Source organism: Mustela nivalis, assembly GCF_964662115.1.
Source record: "Mustela nivalis genome assembly, chromosome: 12".
Lineage (NCBI taxonomy): Eukaryota > Metazoa > Chordata > Mammalia > Carnivora > Mustelidae > Mustela > Mustela nivalis.
The window spans coordinates 94,727,491-94,744,554 of record NC_139031.1 but is presented as its reverse complement, the minus strand read 5'-3'; the positions used below and the strand labels follow the sequence as shown (position 1 = coordinate 94,744,554).

The window sequence follows — 17,064 nt, the reverse complement described above, 5'->3', positions numbered from 1 at the left end:
GGGAGATAAGAGACAGTCCAGCTTCTGAGGGTTTGTCAGGGGACATCGCCCAGGAGGACCCTGAGACAATTCCACAAGTGCAGGGACTCCTGTCTTGCCATCTTGGCTCCCACTCGGCAGGCCAGGATTATTTTTCCTTTCTAATATGCCTCCTCTCTTCCTTTCTTACTTTGTGTCGCTCTAAAACTCTCTTACGCAGTTGTATCCTTGCTGGATTATTTGTTGTTTGGGGCATCAACTTCTTCCTTGTTTTTCTTTTCTTCATGGTTTGAGATGCGCTAAATGCAACTTCATTTAATCTAGAAGCCTGGTGAGAGACATACTACTCACCACATTTCACGGGTGCAGGAAAGAAGGCTGCGTACCTCTGAGCTGACCCTCGATCCGGTGACTGAGTCCCTACCAGCCTATCTTTCTAGAGCTCTGGCTTTCCTCACTCGTTCACATGGTACATGTTTGAAAGGTCCGGAATTCTACTCTTTTGCCCTAACACTAAGAGGGTTTGGAGGTAATCATTATTTACATGTTTTCTAAAATCTTATGATGCCGAATAGTCCACAAGTGTCTCAAGAGGACAGAACACTAAGGATGGAGAATTATCAAGGCAATTAAAACTAAGGAGGTCTTTACAATATCTTCTTAAAACAAAACAAAAAAAATGTGTATGTGTGTGTGCGTGCGTGTGTGTAAAATCTCAACAGAGGATATATTTGAGGGATATCATTTTGGCTGAAGTAGATGGGGGCCCATATCTTTGTGTTTTAAAAGTTCACTATTTTATTATTTTCAGAATGTGATAATTTTGTACAATTTTGACTTATTTATTCCCCAACCCAGAGGTTCTGAAATAGTACCTAAGAATCACTCTAAGACCCAGCCTAACAATGGGTCTAGCATTCTGGGGTCAAATGCTATAGCTGGTGGCTGGCACGCTGTCACACAAAATGTCCTCTTGAAGAATCAAGCGATATGTCATTGTTGTTTTTCTTTTATGGGCAGATAGGGGAACATTTGGTGAATCATTTCTATATATATAATTATTTGGTGAATTATTTCTGTATAAACAGTGCAGTGGTAAACCTAATTTAAAGCTCAAAAATCCCTCCCCAACTAGTTAATTCATTGGTTTTGTGAGCAAATCCCATCAGTTCACACTCATGAAACTACTGTTTTCATATTACATATTTTCTAAGCTAAATATATGCTCTTGGGAAGAAGCAAAAGCAGCACCCCTCCCTTGAGTCATGAATTTCAAAACTGGTTTTGGGATCAGTGAGTACTTTGGTTCCGGGCTTTGGGGTTTCTGTGCTGAGGGTCTTGGCCATGGATTACAAACCACTCAGGTCAGAGCCTGCTGCCTTGAAGACCACACTGGTTTTGTGCTGTCACAGTCGCCAAGGATGACTTTTTTGCCTGGGCATACACTGACCTGGAGATGACGTGCTGCGTGTCTGTGTTCCAGGCCGAGCAGATCGGGCGGTCCGGGGTGGACAGTGATGAGGACACCTCACAGTCTGCTTTGGGAAGGGGCTCAAACGTGAGTACTAAACCCAAAGGTGCTTCTTGCCAACGGGTGGGCTTCTCACTGCTTCACAGGACCTTCTGGAAAATGGGACTGTAGATTAGTTAAGTTGTTTGGGTTTTGTACGTTCAGTCCAGAGGCATGACGTTGTTTACCTGCCCATGCTACATTTGGAAGCTGTGTGGTGTTTTAGTTCCTAGTTCTCTGTACTGTCAACATGATCAGGAGGATCCTTGGTTAGATTAACTGAGTTTATGCCCTCTGGAATTTCTTCCATACATTCAGGAGCAGCTGATGGGTTTGGGACCACATGGCCCCCTTTCCTATCCTAAAATCTACCAGTTCCTAAACTCTGTAACTCCACTTCAAAATGATTTTTTTTTTTTTTTTTTGGATAGATAGAGTGGGTCTATGAGCAGCAGGGAAGGGGTGGAGGGAGAGGGAGAGAGATCTTTAGCAGATCCAGTGCAGTCCCCAGCATGGGACTTGATCTCACGACCCTGAGATCATGACCTGAGCCAAAATCAAGAGGCAGATGCTTGACTGACTGAGCCACCCAGGCGCCCCTTGAGTTGTATAATCTTAAGGAAGTCTTCTCTTGCCGTGACCACATCAGCAATGACATTTGCTTTGCTATAAAACAGATTTAAACAACCGAGAACAGTTAGAAATTTCCATTGATGAGTCAATCTGCAATTGTAGTCTCGATTTTGGCCACAACCTATTGGAAAATGTCTTCTAATGTTCCATGTACTCTATAAGCTACATTTGTGTTTGAGTGGGAATTTATTTAACTACATTAGAGGGCTTGGCTACTCACACCTATTTGCTTATTTCAGTGCACTAGGTATTATAACTTTTCCAACAGCAAAGAATGACAGCATAAATTTTGTGGTGGGCATTACTTATTTGTGTGATTCTTTTCTCTCAGTGCAACACAGGGAAATACATTCATGACATAGATAAATAGGTAGAGCTCAGATAAAAACCTCATAGGAAATATCCAAAGCATTTTTAAGGAAAATTATAAAATACCACAAAGACACACAAAAGTAGAATTGTACACATGGAAAACATGCCACATTCTTAGCTGTGAAGATTCAACATTATTATGTTGATTGGGTTTTGTTGTAGAGCTAAAAAAAAACAAAAAAGAGTTATAAGGTTTAGTTGGAAAAATAAGCAACTAATAACTAGCTAGGAAAACTCTGAAAGACCAGGGTGATGGATAAGCCTGGGTAGTTTTAAAATAGCTTCTAATGCCTCTGTAATTCAGAAGTCAGTGAAACCCAATAGAAACTCCAGAGCCAACTGAAGACAGAAATTGAATACTATATAGGCAACATGTCAAATCGGTGGGGAGAAATAAACTTATTTATACAGAGATTTGAGATCATTGAGGAGCCCAAAGAGAAGGATAAAATCATATACATTTTCACTGTAAATACTAAAATAAAAAGCAAACAGAAAGGTAGATGTAAAAATTGAAACCATGTAAGTACTAGCAGAAAAATTGAGAGGAGGGAACACTTTCCAAAAATGCTGGTTAACTTGAGGAGAACATAGACAGCAACCTCTTCGACCTCAGCTGCAGCAACATCTTTCTAGAAACATCGCCAAAGGCAAGGGAAGCAAGGGCAAAAATGAACTATTGACAGTTCATCGAGATCAAAACTTTTGCACAGCAAAGGAAACAGTCAACAAAACCAAAAGACAACTGACAGAATGGGAGAAGATACTCACAAGACATATCAGATAAAGGGCTGGTATCCAAAATCTATAAAGAACTTTTCAAAGCCAACACCCAAAGAACAAGGAATCCAATCAAGAAATGGGCAGAGGACATGAACAGACATTTCCGCAAAGAAGACATCCAGATGGCCAACAAACACATGAAAAAGTGCTCCATATCACTCGGCATCAGGGAAATACAAATCAAAACCACAGTGACATACCACCTCACAACAGTCAGAATGGCTAAAATTAACAAGTCAGAAAATGACAGATGTTGGCGAGGATGTGGACATATACACACTGTTGGTGGGAATGCAAGCTGGTGCAGCCACTCTGGAACCAAACAGCATGGGGGGTCCTCAAAACGTTTAAAATAGAACCACCCTGTGACCAGCAATCGTACTACTGGGTATTTACCCTAAAGATATAAATGCGACCCAAAGGGGCACGTGCACCCAAAAGTTTATAGCAGCAATGCCCAAAATAGACCTAGATGTCCATCAAAAGATGAATGAATAAAGAAGATGTGGGGTATATATAGACAATGGAATACTATGCAGCCATCAAGAGAAATGAAATCTCGCCATTTGCAATGACATGGATGGAACTAGAGGGTAATATGCTTAGTGAAATAAGTCAATGGGAGAAAGACAACTATCCTATGATCTCCCTGATATAAGGAGTTTGAGAGGCAGAGTGGGGAGTTTGCAGGGGTAGGGAAGGAAAAAATGAAACAAGATGGGATCAGGAGGGAGATAAACCATAAGTGACTCTTAATCTCACAAAACAAACTGAGGGTTGCTGGGGGGAGGGGGGTTGGGAGAAGGGGGTGGGATTATGGACATTGGGGAGGGTATGTGCTTTGGTGAGTGCTGTGAAGTGTGTAAAACTGGTGATTCACAGACCTGTACCCCTGACAGGGGACAAAAAATATATGTTAGTAAAAATAATTAATAAAAAATGCTGGTTACTTTAACATCAAGGGAAAAAATTTTGAGTCAAAAACGAGAGAAGGAAGAGAGAATATTATCAGCAAAGTAAAAATCTAAATGACAAATGTTGGGGAGTGGGGATTGGAATTAGAAAAATAATGACAGCCTTATGTACAGGAGATCACAGGGTGTTTGTCTTTCTCCATCTGACTTACCTCACTTAGGGTGATTCCCTCTAGCTCCGTCTGTGGATGGCACATCATTGCAAATGGCAAGAATTTCATTCTTTTTGATGGCTGAGTAATATTCCATTGTGTATATGTCGCACATCTTTTCTGTCTCTTCCGTTCTATGTGGAATCTAAAAAACCAAACAAAAGACAAACAGAGGGGCACCTGGGTGGCTCAGTGGGTTAAGCCTCTGCCTTCAGCTAAGGTCATGATCCCAGGGTCATGGGAGCAAGCCCCACAGCGGGGGGGGTCTCTGCTCAGCAGAGAACCTTCTTCCCCTTCTCTCTTTGCCTGCGTCTCTGCCTACTTATACGTTCTCTCTGTCAAATAAATAAATAAAATCTTAAAAAAAAAAAGGCAAAGAGAAACAGACAGCAAACTGGTGGTTGTTGGAAGGGAGGGAGAGAGGGATGGGCAAAGGAGATGAAGGGAAATTAAGATGCACAAGCTTCCAGTCACAGCGTGGGAACGTGCAACATGGGGAACGCAGTCAATAATATTGTAATACCATTGTGTAATGTGACGTCACACCTGTCATGGTGAGCACTGAATAATGTACGAACTTGTCACTTCACTGGGATGTATGCCTGACACTAATACAGCACTGTGTCTACTCTACTTCAATTTAAAACAAGAAAAGTGGGGACACCTGTGTGGCTCAGTCGGTTAGGGCCCATCTTTGGCTCAGGTCATGATCCCAGAGTCCCAGGATGGAGCCCCACATCTGACTCCCTACTTGGCAGAAAGTCTGCTTCTCCCACTGCCCCTCACCCCATTCTCATCCTCTCTCTCTCTGTATTTCTCTAAAATAAATAAAATCTTTAAAATAAAATAAAGATGACATCCTGACCAAGGTAGATACGAATAGAAAGTTCACAGAAAAAGAAATGTAAGTGGTACATAAATAAATGAAAAAGTGCTCAGACGTACTCATAATGAGAAGTAGGAATCAAACCTCCAGAGAACTTCCTCTTGGCACTTATTCTGCAGTCTGTCCATTTGTGCGATTCGTTAAAGGAGGACAAGCGTGATATGGAGTGTCTTATGGGATTTTTTTTCATCTTTCTAAATGAAGGGGAACTTTTACTGAAACCCAAAGTTAATGAATGAAGCTGCAATGTGGTAGATTCGTTATTGGCCTCCAAAGAAGAGTTTGCAGGGCTTGAAGCCATAGGGCAGGGCAGCCCTTAATAAAATCATGGTGCCAGCCTGTGACGGGCCCCTGCTTAGTTCTGTGCTCACACTTCACCCTCCTCACATGGACGCAGAAGCTGCCCAGCTTCCAGAGGCCGAGTAGTTGACCAAATCTGGATTGTGGCTTCTGTTTGCTGAAGGATTTTATGTTCGTGATCCTGTTTCTTTTTTTTTAAAGATTTTGTCTAAGAGAGAGCAACAGAGAGAATGCACATGATTGCGGGGGGAGAGGCAGAGGGAGACACAGACTCCCCACTGAACAGGGAGCCCTGTCTGAGGCTCGATCCCAAGACCCCCTGAGACCACAACCTGAGCCAAAGGCAGACACTTCTCCAGTGGAGCCCCCCACACGCCCTCATGCTCAAATTTCTTTGTCCATTATGTCTTAACTTAGGTTTGATATTTTGCTCACGTCTACCAAGCATGGAGTGTTGGTATGGAACTTTTCTTATGAACAGTCTGCTCTTGTTTTTATAAATTTTGCTCACCCCACTGACTTTAGGTGAAAGAGCAAGGCTTTCAGTCTCACACAGCAAGGGGACCTCTCTGTCTCCACTTTCCCCATCTGTATAGTGGGTATAGCCCTGCCCACTCTGCAGGATCAGCGGTCACAGAGCTCACCTAACGCTCTGGGAAGCCCTCTGAAATGTCAGTAAGCTCGTTCAGAGCTTTACTAGAAAGTCTGTAGGAGCTATTGCATATTTTCCCTTAAAATATGAGCAGTTCATCATAGGAGTCTGAAGAGAGAAAAAAAAAAAGATTCTGAAGAGAATAGATTTACATTAAAATATCCTGTAAAGGGCGCCTGGGTGGCTCAGTGGGTTAAGCCGCTGCCTTCGGCTCAGGTCATGATCTCGGGGTCCTGGGATCGAGTCCCGCATCGGGCTCTCTGCTCAGCAGGGAGCCTGCTTCCTCCTCTCTCTCTCTGCCTGCCTCTCTGCCTACTTGTGATCTCTGTGTCAAATAAATAATAAATAAAATCTTTTAAAATAAAAAAAAAATATCCTGTAAAAAATAATTTATTTCTTTGAGAGAGAGAGTGAGAGAGAGGAAAGGGCAGAGGGAGAGAGAACCTCGAGCAGATTCCCCACTGAGTGTGGAGCCTGATGCAGGGATTTGATCCCAAGACCCTGAAATCATGGTCTGAGCTGAAATCAAGAACCAGCCACTCAACCAGCTGAGCCACCAGGCATCCCTAAAAGAAAATATCTTAATGAGGATGGCCAAAGTAATCAGATCTTCCCTGTAAAGGAAATTCATGTAAACCAAAGCTTACTCTATTCCAGGAATCATTTTCATTTTCTGAAAGGGTCCTTGAATCAGTAAGTGTAATCACCTCCCAAGTAATGTCAAGCTGTTTTCCTGGGATTTCGCATTTTTCTGAGAAAATCTCCCTTCCGTATCCATGCAGAGCACGCAGCTCCCTCATCTCTCGCTTTTGGGCCCTGAGACGCATGAAGGGGACGTGGCCCATCATCCCTGGGTGTGATTAATGGTGAGATGACATGGCGCTCAGACCACTGTTCCCACCATCTGACCTGTCCCTAAATCACATGAACAGCAGTGATAAACCATACACACTGACAAAGCGAGATACCTGAGTTAATTTGTAATTGTGCATGCAAAAATGCCACACACCTCAGAATACCACATCGGTCCCATAAAGTGGAGAATGCTTGGATGGAGGAGGAAAGTGACCCAAGTTCTCATCCTGGTGACTGTTACTAACTGTGGGCCATTGGGCAAGTTGGCAAATGAACCATAGTAACTGACCATTTATGGGCGCCTTGCCTTTGTTAGAAAAAAAGCCAGATTCTGTAAATTTGACCAATTTAAAATTGATCAATGTGAGCTACATCGGATGCCATTGCACTGTTCGTTACCATAAAGTTAAAAAGTCTTTTTGGTGACTGATTTTCAAAAATCAGTGTCTCAATTAAAAAACCAAAAACCAGAAACAAACAACAATAACAACAACAAAGAAAAAAAAACCACACACACACAAAACAAAACAAAACAAAATTAAAATTGTCTGGGGCCCTTTGACTGCTTGCCCTGTCGAGGCAGTTATGGAAATCCTCCGTCATCATAGTGCCTGCTTCTCATGGATGGAGAATCCGTGTTTGGGGACCAGATGGGAGTGTCCCCCACAGAGTAGTCTGGCCCTACTGGGGACATCTGCGGTGTTGGGGGCCTGCACTGAGGAGCCCAGAAGTTTATAGGGACGCCCACCAGTGAAACAGCACTTCTTTTGGAAAAGTCATTCCAAACTAAGATGTAAAAGAAACTCCACAGTTTCAGCTTCCCCCCAGGTCCCCCGCTTATTGGAGATGCAAATCCAGCCTCTAAGGGGATCTGGAAGAACTTGCAAAGACACTCTGGGAGGGTGTGTTGACCCATTTCTGCCACCAGGGGTCAGTGTTCCACAAGCAGAGCACGGCCTTGGAAAACCTGATTGATTCTGTTTTTTGGACCATACACAAACGGAGAGCAGGAAAATATGTCCAGAGGGCTGAGCCACGTGTTTGTGATGTAGAACTCATTTTGATTATAAATCAGTTTTGAAGGGCTATTTCGATGGCTTTCCACCTTTCTCTAGTGCATTTTGTACTCAAAATTAAGAGAGGGGCGGCCTATGGAAAGTTTTACAAGTGGGATGAGGGAATCACATAGATGCTTACAGCCCGGCACAGGTTTCCGTCACTTTGTGTGTTTTCTTGAGCCTTTCTTTTCTATTTATTTTAGAGAGACAGAGCGTGCACACACACAAGTGGAGGGGGAGGGGCAGAGGAAGAGGGAGAGAGAGAATCTCAAGCAGCCTCATGCAGAGCATTGAGCCCAATGCAGGACTCAGTCTCACAACCCCGAGAGCATGACCTGAGCCATGACCAAGAGTCAGATGCTCAACCCCACTGAGCCACCCGGGCGCCCACAGCTTGGGATCCCTAGAATGAGAGTAATGTAGAGCTGAAGTTGATTGCTGCTGCCTAATGCCAATACTTGGTTTTTAGAGCAAAAGGAAGAAACACAGATTTTTAACCTTTTGGCTGAAAATGTAATGTTTGTAGAGAAGAGAGGTGGAAAATGTCCCTTTCAAAATACTGGGTTTCCTTGTGTTCCCGTAAGACAGGAGTATCTCTTTTCCTTTACTGTCTTCATAGCTTTCCTGACCTTCTCCCTGCTCTTTGAGGGACAGGTATAAGACCAGAGTCTCAGTGGCCAGCAGGTGCATTGGTTCCGAGAGTGGCCTCTAAGTTGATTCTGAAACCAGGTCATGGAGACAAGTGAGCTCCCAGTCCTCGGCGTCAGTCACTCCCATCTCAGGAGATGGCAGCTCTGTCCTTGCGGGACTTAGGCCAAAACCTTGGTGTCTCCTTTGTCCTCTCCATTATCCCACACCACCCGCGGGCCATCCTCAAACCGTCTCTGCCCCCTTCCTGGTAGATGGGACTCTCCTCTCTGGGGGTCACCGCGGTGCAGGTCTCCTGAGGGCTGCGCCCACGGCCTCCGCTGAGGCCTCACCTCCTCAGGTCCTCCTGGTGCATTTAGCAGGCAGAGCGAGGCTTCCAGAAGGTGGGTCCCGACAAGGTGCGGCACTGCCCAGAGTGCCCCCCCTCACTCTGCTGAAGAGAGACCTATGTGTGTTCCCCTCCCAGACACTCTCCTCTCCTCTCCCCAGCAGGGTACATCCTCTGGGGTCCTAGACACATTTTCCAGGGAGTCCACCTACCTTTTGAGAAAGAACCGAAGCTGTAGCTTGCCCACACTGTGGCCTCCCAGGTCTGTGCATTCGACTTACCTTTCAACCCTCGTCCTGCCTATTCTCCCAGCTTGACCTGTCATGGCTCCCGCAGCCTCCTCCCTGGCCTCTGGCTGCTCTCTGGCCTCCCCCATCTACCCAGGATATGCTGACCCGCATCCCCAGGCCGCTGTGCTTGATAGCCTCCTGGAGTCCCCAGTAACAGAGAAGGGAGCGTCACCTTTTGTTAAAGTGAGCTTTCTTCCTGGGCATCCCTTGGCCTCTGAGCTCCATGCCTTTCTTTTCCAGCTTGTCCAGGTACTTGCTGGGCCAGATGGGGCTGCCATCTGTCAAATCGCCTCCCTCCTGATGCTGAAAGGGGTTTGCCTTGTGAGGTCGCTGCCCTGGAGCGTGCTCTGCCCTCATGCCCTGCTGCAGGCTGAGCTCCTCGGTGGCATGAATCAGATGCCCTCTGGATGGCTCTCCCCCGAGGGCCTGGGGGCCTCCCTTTCCCCTCCTTGTGTAGCTTGGGCTGGATTTTACCCTTCGCCATGGCCTCTGCTCCCCTTCCTAGATAGTGCCACTTTCTTGATTTTTCCGTCTTAACTTTTCCCCACCTCTACCGGGATTCCTTCCTTTTCTTCCTGGGGAGATGTCCCTGCCGGCCAGGACTCACAGGTAGTGAGCAGGGCTGTGGCCTCTGGCTTCCCTCCCCTCCCCTCCCCTCCCCTCCCCACCCCTCTCCCCCCTCCCCTCCCCATCCCTCTCCTCTCCTCCCCTCCCCTCTCCCGGCTTGGTTCAGCCCCTTCAGCTCTGGGAAGTATTTCCGCAGAGTCCCAATTTGTAGAGAGTCACAGAATGAAATAAATAGTCATGTGTCATCTGCCCACAGTTAGCAAATGTTCCTCGGGAGCCAGATTCGCTTCCTACCATTTTGTGAGTTGCTAAGAAGTACAACACACGCAGATGAAGCTGCCCTAAGGTACCCCGTCCCCTTCTTCCACTCCTGAGGGTCACAGCCCCTTTGAAGGGGCTTTTAATAAAGGTAGCAAATGGGTATTAGTCCGTACACATGCATGGTGATTGTTATATTGTTTAGCCCTGTACGTAGTGATTTGTCTTCTGAAGTCTGCGTCTTGAGTCACAGAATGAGAAGAGTTGACATTGAGAAAAAACAGACAAGGGAGGACAGAGGGAAGGGAGGAGGGAGAGCGAGCACAAGGGAGGGGAAGAGCCCAGCCCCTCACTGGGCAGACTTTCGTGGAGGCTCTGCCTTAGGAGACGCAGGGGACCTCAGGACTCTTGGGGCTACAGAGAGGAGCCAGGCCAAGCCCTGCATTCAGGGAAGACACACCAGGGGAGCCCCTCACGTGGCGCTGTGGACGCTCTAGGTGCAAGTGCATCGCCGGTCTTGGAAGAATTCTGGCTCAGGCCACCAGGGTGGGGCATGCAATTTGGCATTGCTAATGAGCTCCCCAGTGCTGCTGGCGCTGGCAAGAGGTGGGGTCAGAAAGAGGGGCAGCTGCAGGGTGAGGAAGGTCTGTGAAGAGTGGGGCAGGCCCTGCAGGGACCCACCCTCCGAGCTGGTCCAAGGTCCATCAGGAAGACCAGGGGAGGGGGCCGGGGGGCGCCTGTTTGGGGAGAGCCAGGGGCTGGCAATGATTGCCCATGGTGTGTGAGGGCCTGCGTGCCTGTGTGTGCAGTCGTGTGCGTGTCTAGGACAGTTTTTGACTCTGGACTGGAAACACGCACTTCCAGAAACAGACTGCGCCCATGATCTCGCAGCTTCTCAGTATCTGACCTTCTGTCTGGGGTGAGAAGGTCCAGAGGTTTCTCCTTATCCCCTGATCGCAATGGTACCTGTAATTTCATGGCTAAGAGTGTTTGCTGCCCTGTATACCGCGGGCCTTTAGTTGCACTGTGAGTGTGACTTCCGATCGGGAAGCCTCATACGTGTGATGTGTCCTGCCGGTGAGTGCTGAGGAGATGCCGAGATCAGCGTTCAGGGAGGGGCGTTTCAGAAATGTTGGCCCTGTGCTTCAGGAATAGAGATAATTTCACCAGCTTGAACAATAACCACTGCTTGGACATTCCGCAGAGATAAAAAAGAGAAAACAAAATGGGAAGCAAAGAATAGTTTTGCCATTGCAGGCTTGAAAGATGTTTTAAATTACATATGCGTGTATATAATATGTACACATGTGCATATGTCATCGGAGGATGTTGGTTGAACTCTAAGAACACATAGTTAGTGACATATCCCAAGTGGTTTGTCTATGCTATTTATTTTCCTTTAGCCGAGTGGACTTCTGCCTTGTCTAGATGGTTTTCTAGCTTTAGCACAAAAAATAAGAGCAAATCCTAAACGCAGATGGTGGCGAAGCTGATTCCTTTGAGAATGATCTACAGAAAGACAAAGTTTGATTTTCCTTTGCCCTTGAATTTCCTTGACCGCTCTGTCTTTGTGGGCTGGCAATCCTGTGCGGTTGAGAGGAGGTTGGCCAGAGTGGACGTTGGCCTCTTCCCTCCTGACGACATGGGTCCTCGACCATGTAAATCATTGCAGTGGAACACAGAGCAGATACCAGACAGCTCGTGTCATGGAACTTGGGGATTCCCAAGCAGATGTCATGCCTCTGTTTAGGTTCCACTGAGACTGAGTCAACATTTCATTGGTCTGGATGCTGCCCTATCCTCAGATCCCCAGCCCCTGAGTCAACCTTCATGCACGAGGAAGGGGGTTAGGCTCTATGGAGGGAAGTCAAGTGTACATATGAACTGTGTGGTCTTTGTATTTCCAAATGAAGCTCTTATTTTTCTTTAAAAATTTATATATTTATTTTAGAAAGTGTGCAAGTTTGAGGGGAGGAGCAGAGGGAAAGGGAAAGAAAGAATCTTAAACAGACTCCGCAGTAAGGGCTGAGCCCGGCACAGGGCATGATCCTAGGACCCTCCGACCTTGACCCAAGCCAAAGTCAAGAGTCAGATGCTTAACTGAATGAGCCACCCAGGCACCCCTATCATCATCATCATCATCATTATTGTATTATTATTATATTACATATGGCTGTATGGCTAGCGATTACTGCAGAGCCTGCAGCAAGAGGGGGCTCAGATGTACGTGTCAAGTGCACGCACGCCATGTTCACGAGTGCAGCGGCGAAAACCAACTTCTGCGTAGTTTCTTACTCCTTTGTTTATTTTATTTTATTTTGTATAGTTTACTTACTTGAGAGAAAGCATGAGCAAGGGATGGGAGGGGAAGGGGCAGAGGAAGAAGCAGACTCCCCGCCAAGCAGGGGGCCTGATGGCTGTGGGGCTCCATCCCAGGGCCCGGGATCGTGACCAGAGCTGATGGCAGACACTTAACCGACTGAGTCGCCCAGGTGCCCCTCGACTGGAAGTTCTCGATTCCTCTCATAGACCCCTAAGATGGGATCTCTACAGGAATGAGCACTAAGCTTCCGCAGCACAGGTGTGTGAGACGGTCCTTGTCCTCTGCCCGTCCCTTGGCTAGAGGGAGTGCTGATGTAGGGGCCCCGCAGGAAGTTTCTGCATGTCCTGTCTACTCATGGTTTCTTGGTGGCACTTGATGACAAGGCTGCAGGTGGCTGCCAGGAGCCCAGGAAATGTAACGTCAGTGGCTCCTGGGTGACAGCCCCTGCAGCAAGGTCAGAGGAAGGATAGTGGGCTTTCTGGGTCGCTGGCGGTCCCTGACACCACCCCCAAGCTGGGGCCACGGAGCCCCGGCCCTGCTTGCCCTGTCTGCGGCTCTTGGCTCCTACCTTGATGGTAGCTCGGGAGAGGCTCTAAGGAAGTGGTTTCACTTCACATCTTCTCACCGTTGGCAACCATTTTACGTATTTACTTTGTAGGAGAATAGGACCTTGTATATGAGATTTTCGGTCACTGGACATGCTGTAAACCGAAAACAGAAGCAACAGCAAGATCTCCAGCAACTTTAAATTAATGGCACATATTAAGTGTGTCAGTTTCTCATTAATCACACTTTGGTAGTAGAGTGACTGAATATTACAGTCATAAAATATTAATACTAATTAGCAAATTGATTTTCAATTAAATTTCAAAATCTCAATAAGTAAGTGACATATTAATTAACCAAATAAAAATCAATTCAGTGATGGAATCTCACTATACAAATAAATTTGGGGAGATTTCATTTGTTTTAGCATACACATATGGGTGATTCCTTATTTTTATTCTAATTATTTGAAAATTGTCGTTTCTAATGACGTCAGCTAGAGAGTGTAATGCTAAATGAGATGAGTCAGAGAAATCCAGGTACTGTATGATCTCACTCATATGTGGAATTTAAGAAACAAAACAAATGAGCAGAGGGAAAGAACAAAGAGAGACAAACAGGGAACACTGGTGGTCACCAGTGGGGAGGTGGGTGGGGGATGGGGGGCAAAGAGTGCACCTGTCACGATGAAAAAATTAAAAAATAAAATTTAAAAAGAGATAAAATAATTATCAAAGCTACCAAAGAGAATACAAGAAACTCAGAAAAACAAGAAAATCAGTTGCTCCGTATCTTGTGACTGTAACTACCGGCCGTGGTAACTGGTGCCAACAAAGCGAAATTCACGGTGATCTGTTACTGAGAAGCAAGGAGGAGAGTTTGAAAGCCTAGTCCACGAACGTGGTGAGTCAGTGGCGTGCGGGTAAAACGCATCCTCTGTCTGCCAGGGGGGCTTCTTTGCAAACATGACGTGTGTCGTAGGAGCCTTTGAGTCCCCCCGTGGTGATCAGGACCCAGCAAGGAAGACAGTACTAGAATCTGGGGAACCTCAGGCACACAACAGTGATGACCCCCAGCGGGCTAGAGCAGGGGTCCTCCGCACTCGAGAAACATGCAGGTCTTTGTAGCCATGCTCGTAAGGGATGGTCTGCGGCGTGGGCTGGGGTCATCAGTTGCCTCCTCCTGAAGGCCCTGGAGGTCCCGCTGTGGTAGGGATGGTCTGACCCCAAGAATGTCTGGGCTATAACGTGTTGAGCCAAGAGTGTTGAGAGTGTGAGGGTTGGCGGTGGTTCCAAGGACTTCCCCAATAAGTGATGTGACTGCCCCTCTGAACCTTGTGGTAACACGGCTTCCGCTTCAGTTCCTCACCTTAAATCAGCAGCTGGCAGGGGTTCCAGAACACGTATGTCCGCCCCTGGTTTATATCGTGCCCCCGCAGCACTTCCCAGACGTTCTTCTGGCCCCTCGGACACAACGATGTTTCAGCATTTCCTTCACTGCTGCTTATGTCTTTGTAACCTGGTTGTAGCGTGTGTGTGTGTGTGTGTGTGTGTGTGTTACAAACCATGACCACTGAGTGGGGCATGGTTTATCCTGAGATCACGGGCGTAAGTGCAGAACACAGATCATTAAAGCACCTGGCACCCAGAGGAAGGACCGGCCGTGGATGGGCCACAGGTAAGCCACAGACAGGCCACAGGCGAGCAGGTCGTGAGGTCCCCTGGGGAAGGGCATGGGGGAGTCCCAGGGCCAGGATAGATTTCCGCTTTCTCCTGGAAGACTGAGAATCACCTGCTCCCTGCGGGTTCTCCAGGAAATCGTAACATTTGGGTCCAGGACATTCACAATAGAAGAGTAATATGACCCGTTAAGTGTAATTTTAATGGTCTGTGGCAGCTATGAGTATTGGGGTCCTTCCTAGAATGCTGCGGCGAAGCTATTTCTGGGGTCCGTAAGTGATGCTGATCTCAGTGTGGGATGCGTGCATGCCCTGTGCCTTTCCTGTTGGTGGGCGACTGCGGTCGGGTTACCCTGCGGAGCCGGGGTGTAACCATTCTCTGTGTCTCAACACGTTTGGGGTCCCCTTCTCTGCCTCCCATGTCTGAGGATCTGCGGAAGAGGTAAGTACTCTGTTACGTGTGTGTGAGTGTCCGTGCGTGTGTGTGTGTGTGTTCGCACATGCACAAATGCATGGAAGTCCCTCCCTAGAGGGTGTCAACTGCCAGAGTTTTTAATGAAAGGGGGAAAAAAATGTGAGAGCGGTCTGAAGTAAGTGATGACATTTGTGTACATAATCCCAGACGTTCTGGAAAAATAAGTGAAATGCATTTGGCAATAACTCAAATCTGTGAAATATAAAATTCCCCAAACACCCTAAAAATGAGAAGAATCACTTTCTCTGCTCATTTCAGCAAAGGGAGCATCCAGCGTAGGCATTGCTCATATAGTGAGAGAGAAAGCTGTGGCCAGAGCAGGGAAGGTGTTGGCTCGCAGTGTGACACACACACGCACACACACACATGCACACACGTGACTCTGGAAGGCAGTGTGACTTGGGCAGAAACCAGGAGCTTGGACACACCTGCCCAAGACCCTCAGGTACAGGAGGTTCCAGGGCAAACACCCAGATAGTGGTGTTCTGGGCAGAGATGACCCACCACCACGGGCCTCAGAACTCGGGTGCTTGTGGCGTCTGTGGAAATTTTAAGAGAGGCGGCAGGCCCTGGTGTTTCACAGGGACTCACAGAGGATGGAGGAGAGACCAGCCAAGCAGCAGCCAAGAGTGTGGGAAGAGCCCTTTTGTGGGGTGTGTGCTCCATAAACCAGCAGGCGGACCTTCTCTCCAGGCCAGGAGACCCCGCACAGGGCCTGATAGCCAACCCCAGCGCAGGAAGGTGAGGTTTGTGTCAGGGTCGTGGCACCGTGATCCAGAAATAGGGGCTGAGTTTTCTGGGATAAAATGGGAACACTGAGAGATTTTTTGTGGCAGAATTGAATTACTATACAGGTGTATGTGTGTATGGGTATTCACACACACTCTCTCACACACACTGTCTCTCACACACTCTCACACACACACTGTCTCTCTCTCTCTCTCTCTCTCTCTTTCTCTCTCCATGCCTGGGGGACATTGCTCGGCAGAGGCCGGCTAGGGCTGGGATTCTCTGCAGGACTGGGACTGGGGGTTCGCCCGAGTCATCCCCCCACATGTCCCACCTTGCTGAGACTCTGGAAGGTTCCCTCACTTGAAGTTCTCTCGCAGGTCTGTTAGGGAAGGGCTACTGGGGGAGCAGATCTCAGACAGGTGCAGACCAGAAGCCCTGAGGACCCCTGGGGAGGGAAGGCTGGCCGACTTCTGGGGAGGGAACTGGCGAGACTCTGGAACGAGCTGTAGGAAGCCCAAGGGTGTTGATGTTGCCCAGGAAGGAGAGAGGCCAAAAGGAGACCTCGCATGCTGGGGGAACCGCTGGGCTACCACTCGGCGGCAGCTGCTCCTGGCGGAGAAGATGAAGGGGAAAGGGGCTCCAGGGGGCCGCTCAGGAGGGGACCCCGACTGACAAGAGGGCAGAACCGACGAGCTGCCATACTTCTGTGTAGGGCTAGTGGAGGTGACCTTAGAATCCCACAAGGAGAGATGAAAACTGACCCTCTGTCCCTTCTGGTGCCTCGCCCCGCCCTCTGCCCTCCCCACTGTGACCCCGGCTCTGGAGAGCAAGGAGTCTGCCCACTGAAGCCGTGCCCATCCGCCTGTAACCGGGAGCTGGGACCCGCCAGCTGCCCGGGTCCCTTACAGAGATGAGAGCATCACACCCTCCCGGGATCGCAGTCCTATCTGCAGATCTGTCTCGGGTTTCCGGATCTATGATAGCTATCACGCTGGTAACTGTCGTCGTGCTTCCGTGTTCCTCCTGGCTGGTTCCCCTTGAAGCAGGAAGGCTGCATGCGATGCT

At 47.8% G+C, this 17,064-nt stretch overlaps 1 protein-coding gene across 11 annotated transcripts in view; it reads left to right on the top strand.

Annotated features, from left to right (window-relative positions):
* Positions 1-17,064, top strand: part of COBL (cordon-bleu WH2 repeat protein) — a 261,173-nt gene that overhangs the window by 121,228 nt on the left and 122,881 nt on the right. For 8 of the 11 annotated variants that reach the window (XM_082692845.1, XM_082692840.1, XM_082692847.1 and 5 more), the window contains exon 6: positions 1,463-1,537. The exons of the other annotated variants lie outside the window; for them this stretch is intronic. In XM_082692845.1, coding sequence (XP_082548971.1) covers positions 1,463-1,537 — 75 coding nt within the window. The remainder of the gene's footprint in view (positions 1-1,462; positions 1,538-17,064) is intronic. 11 annotated transcript variants of the gene reach the window in all.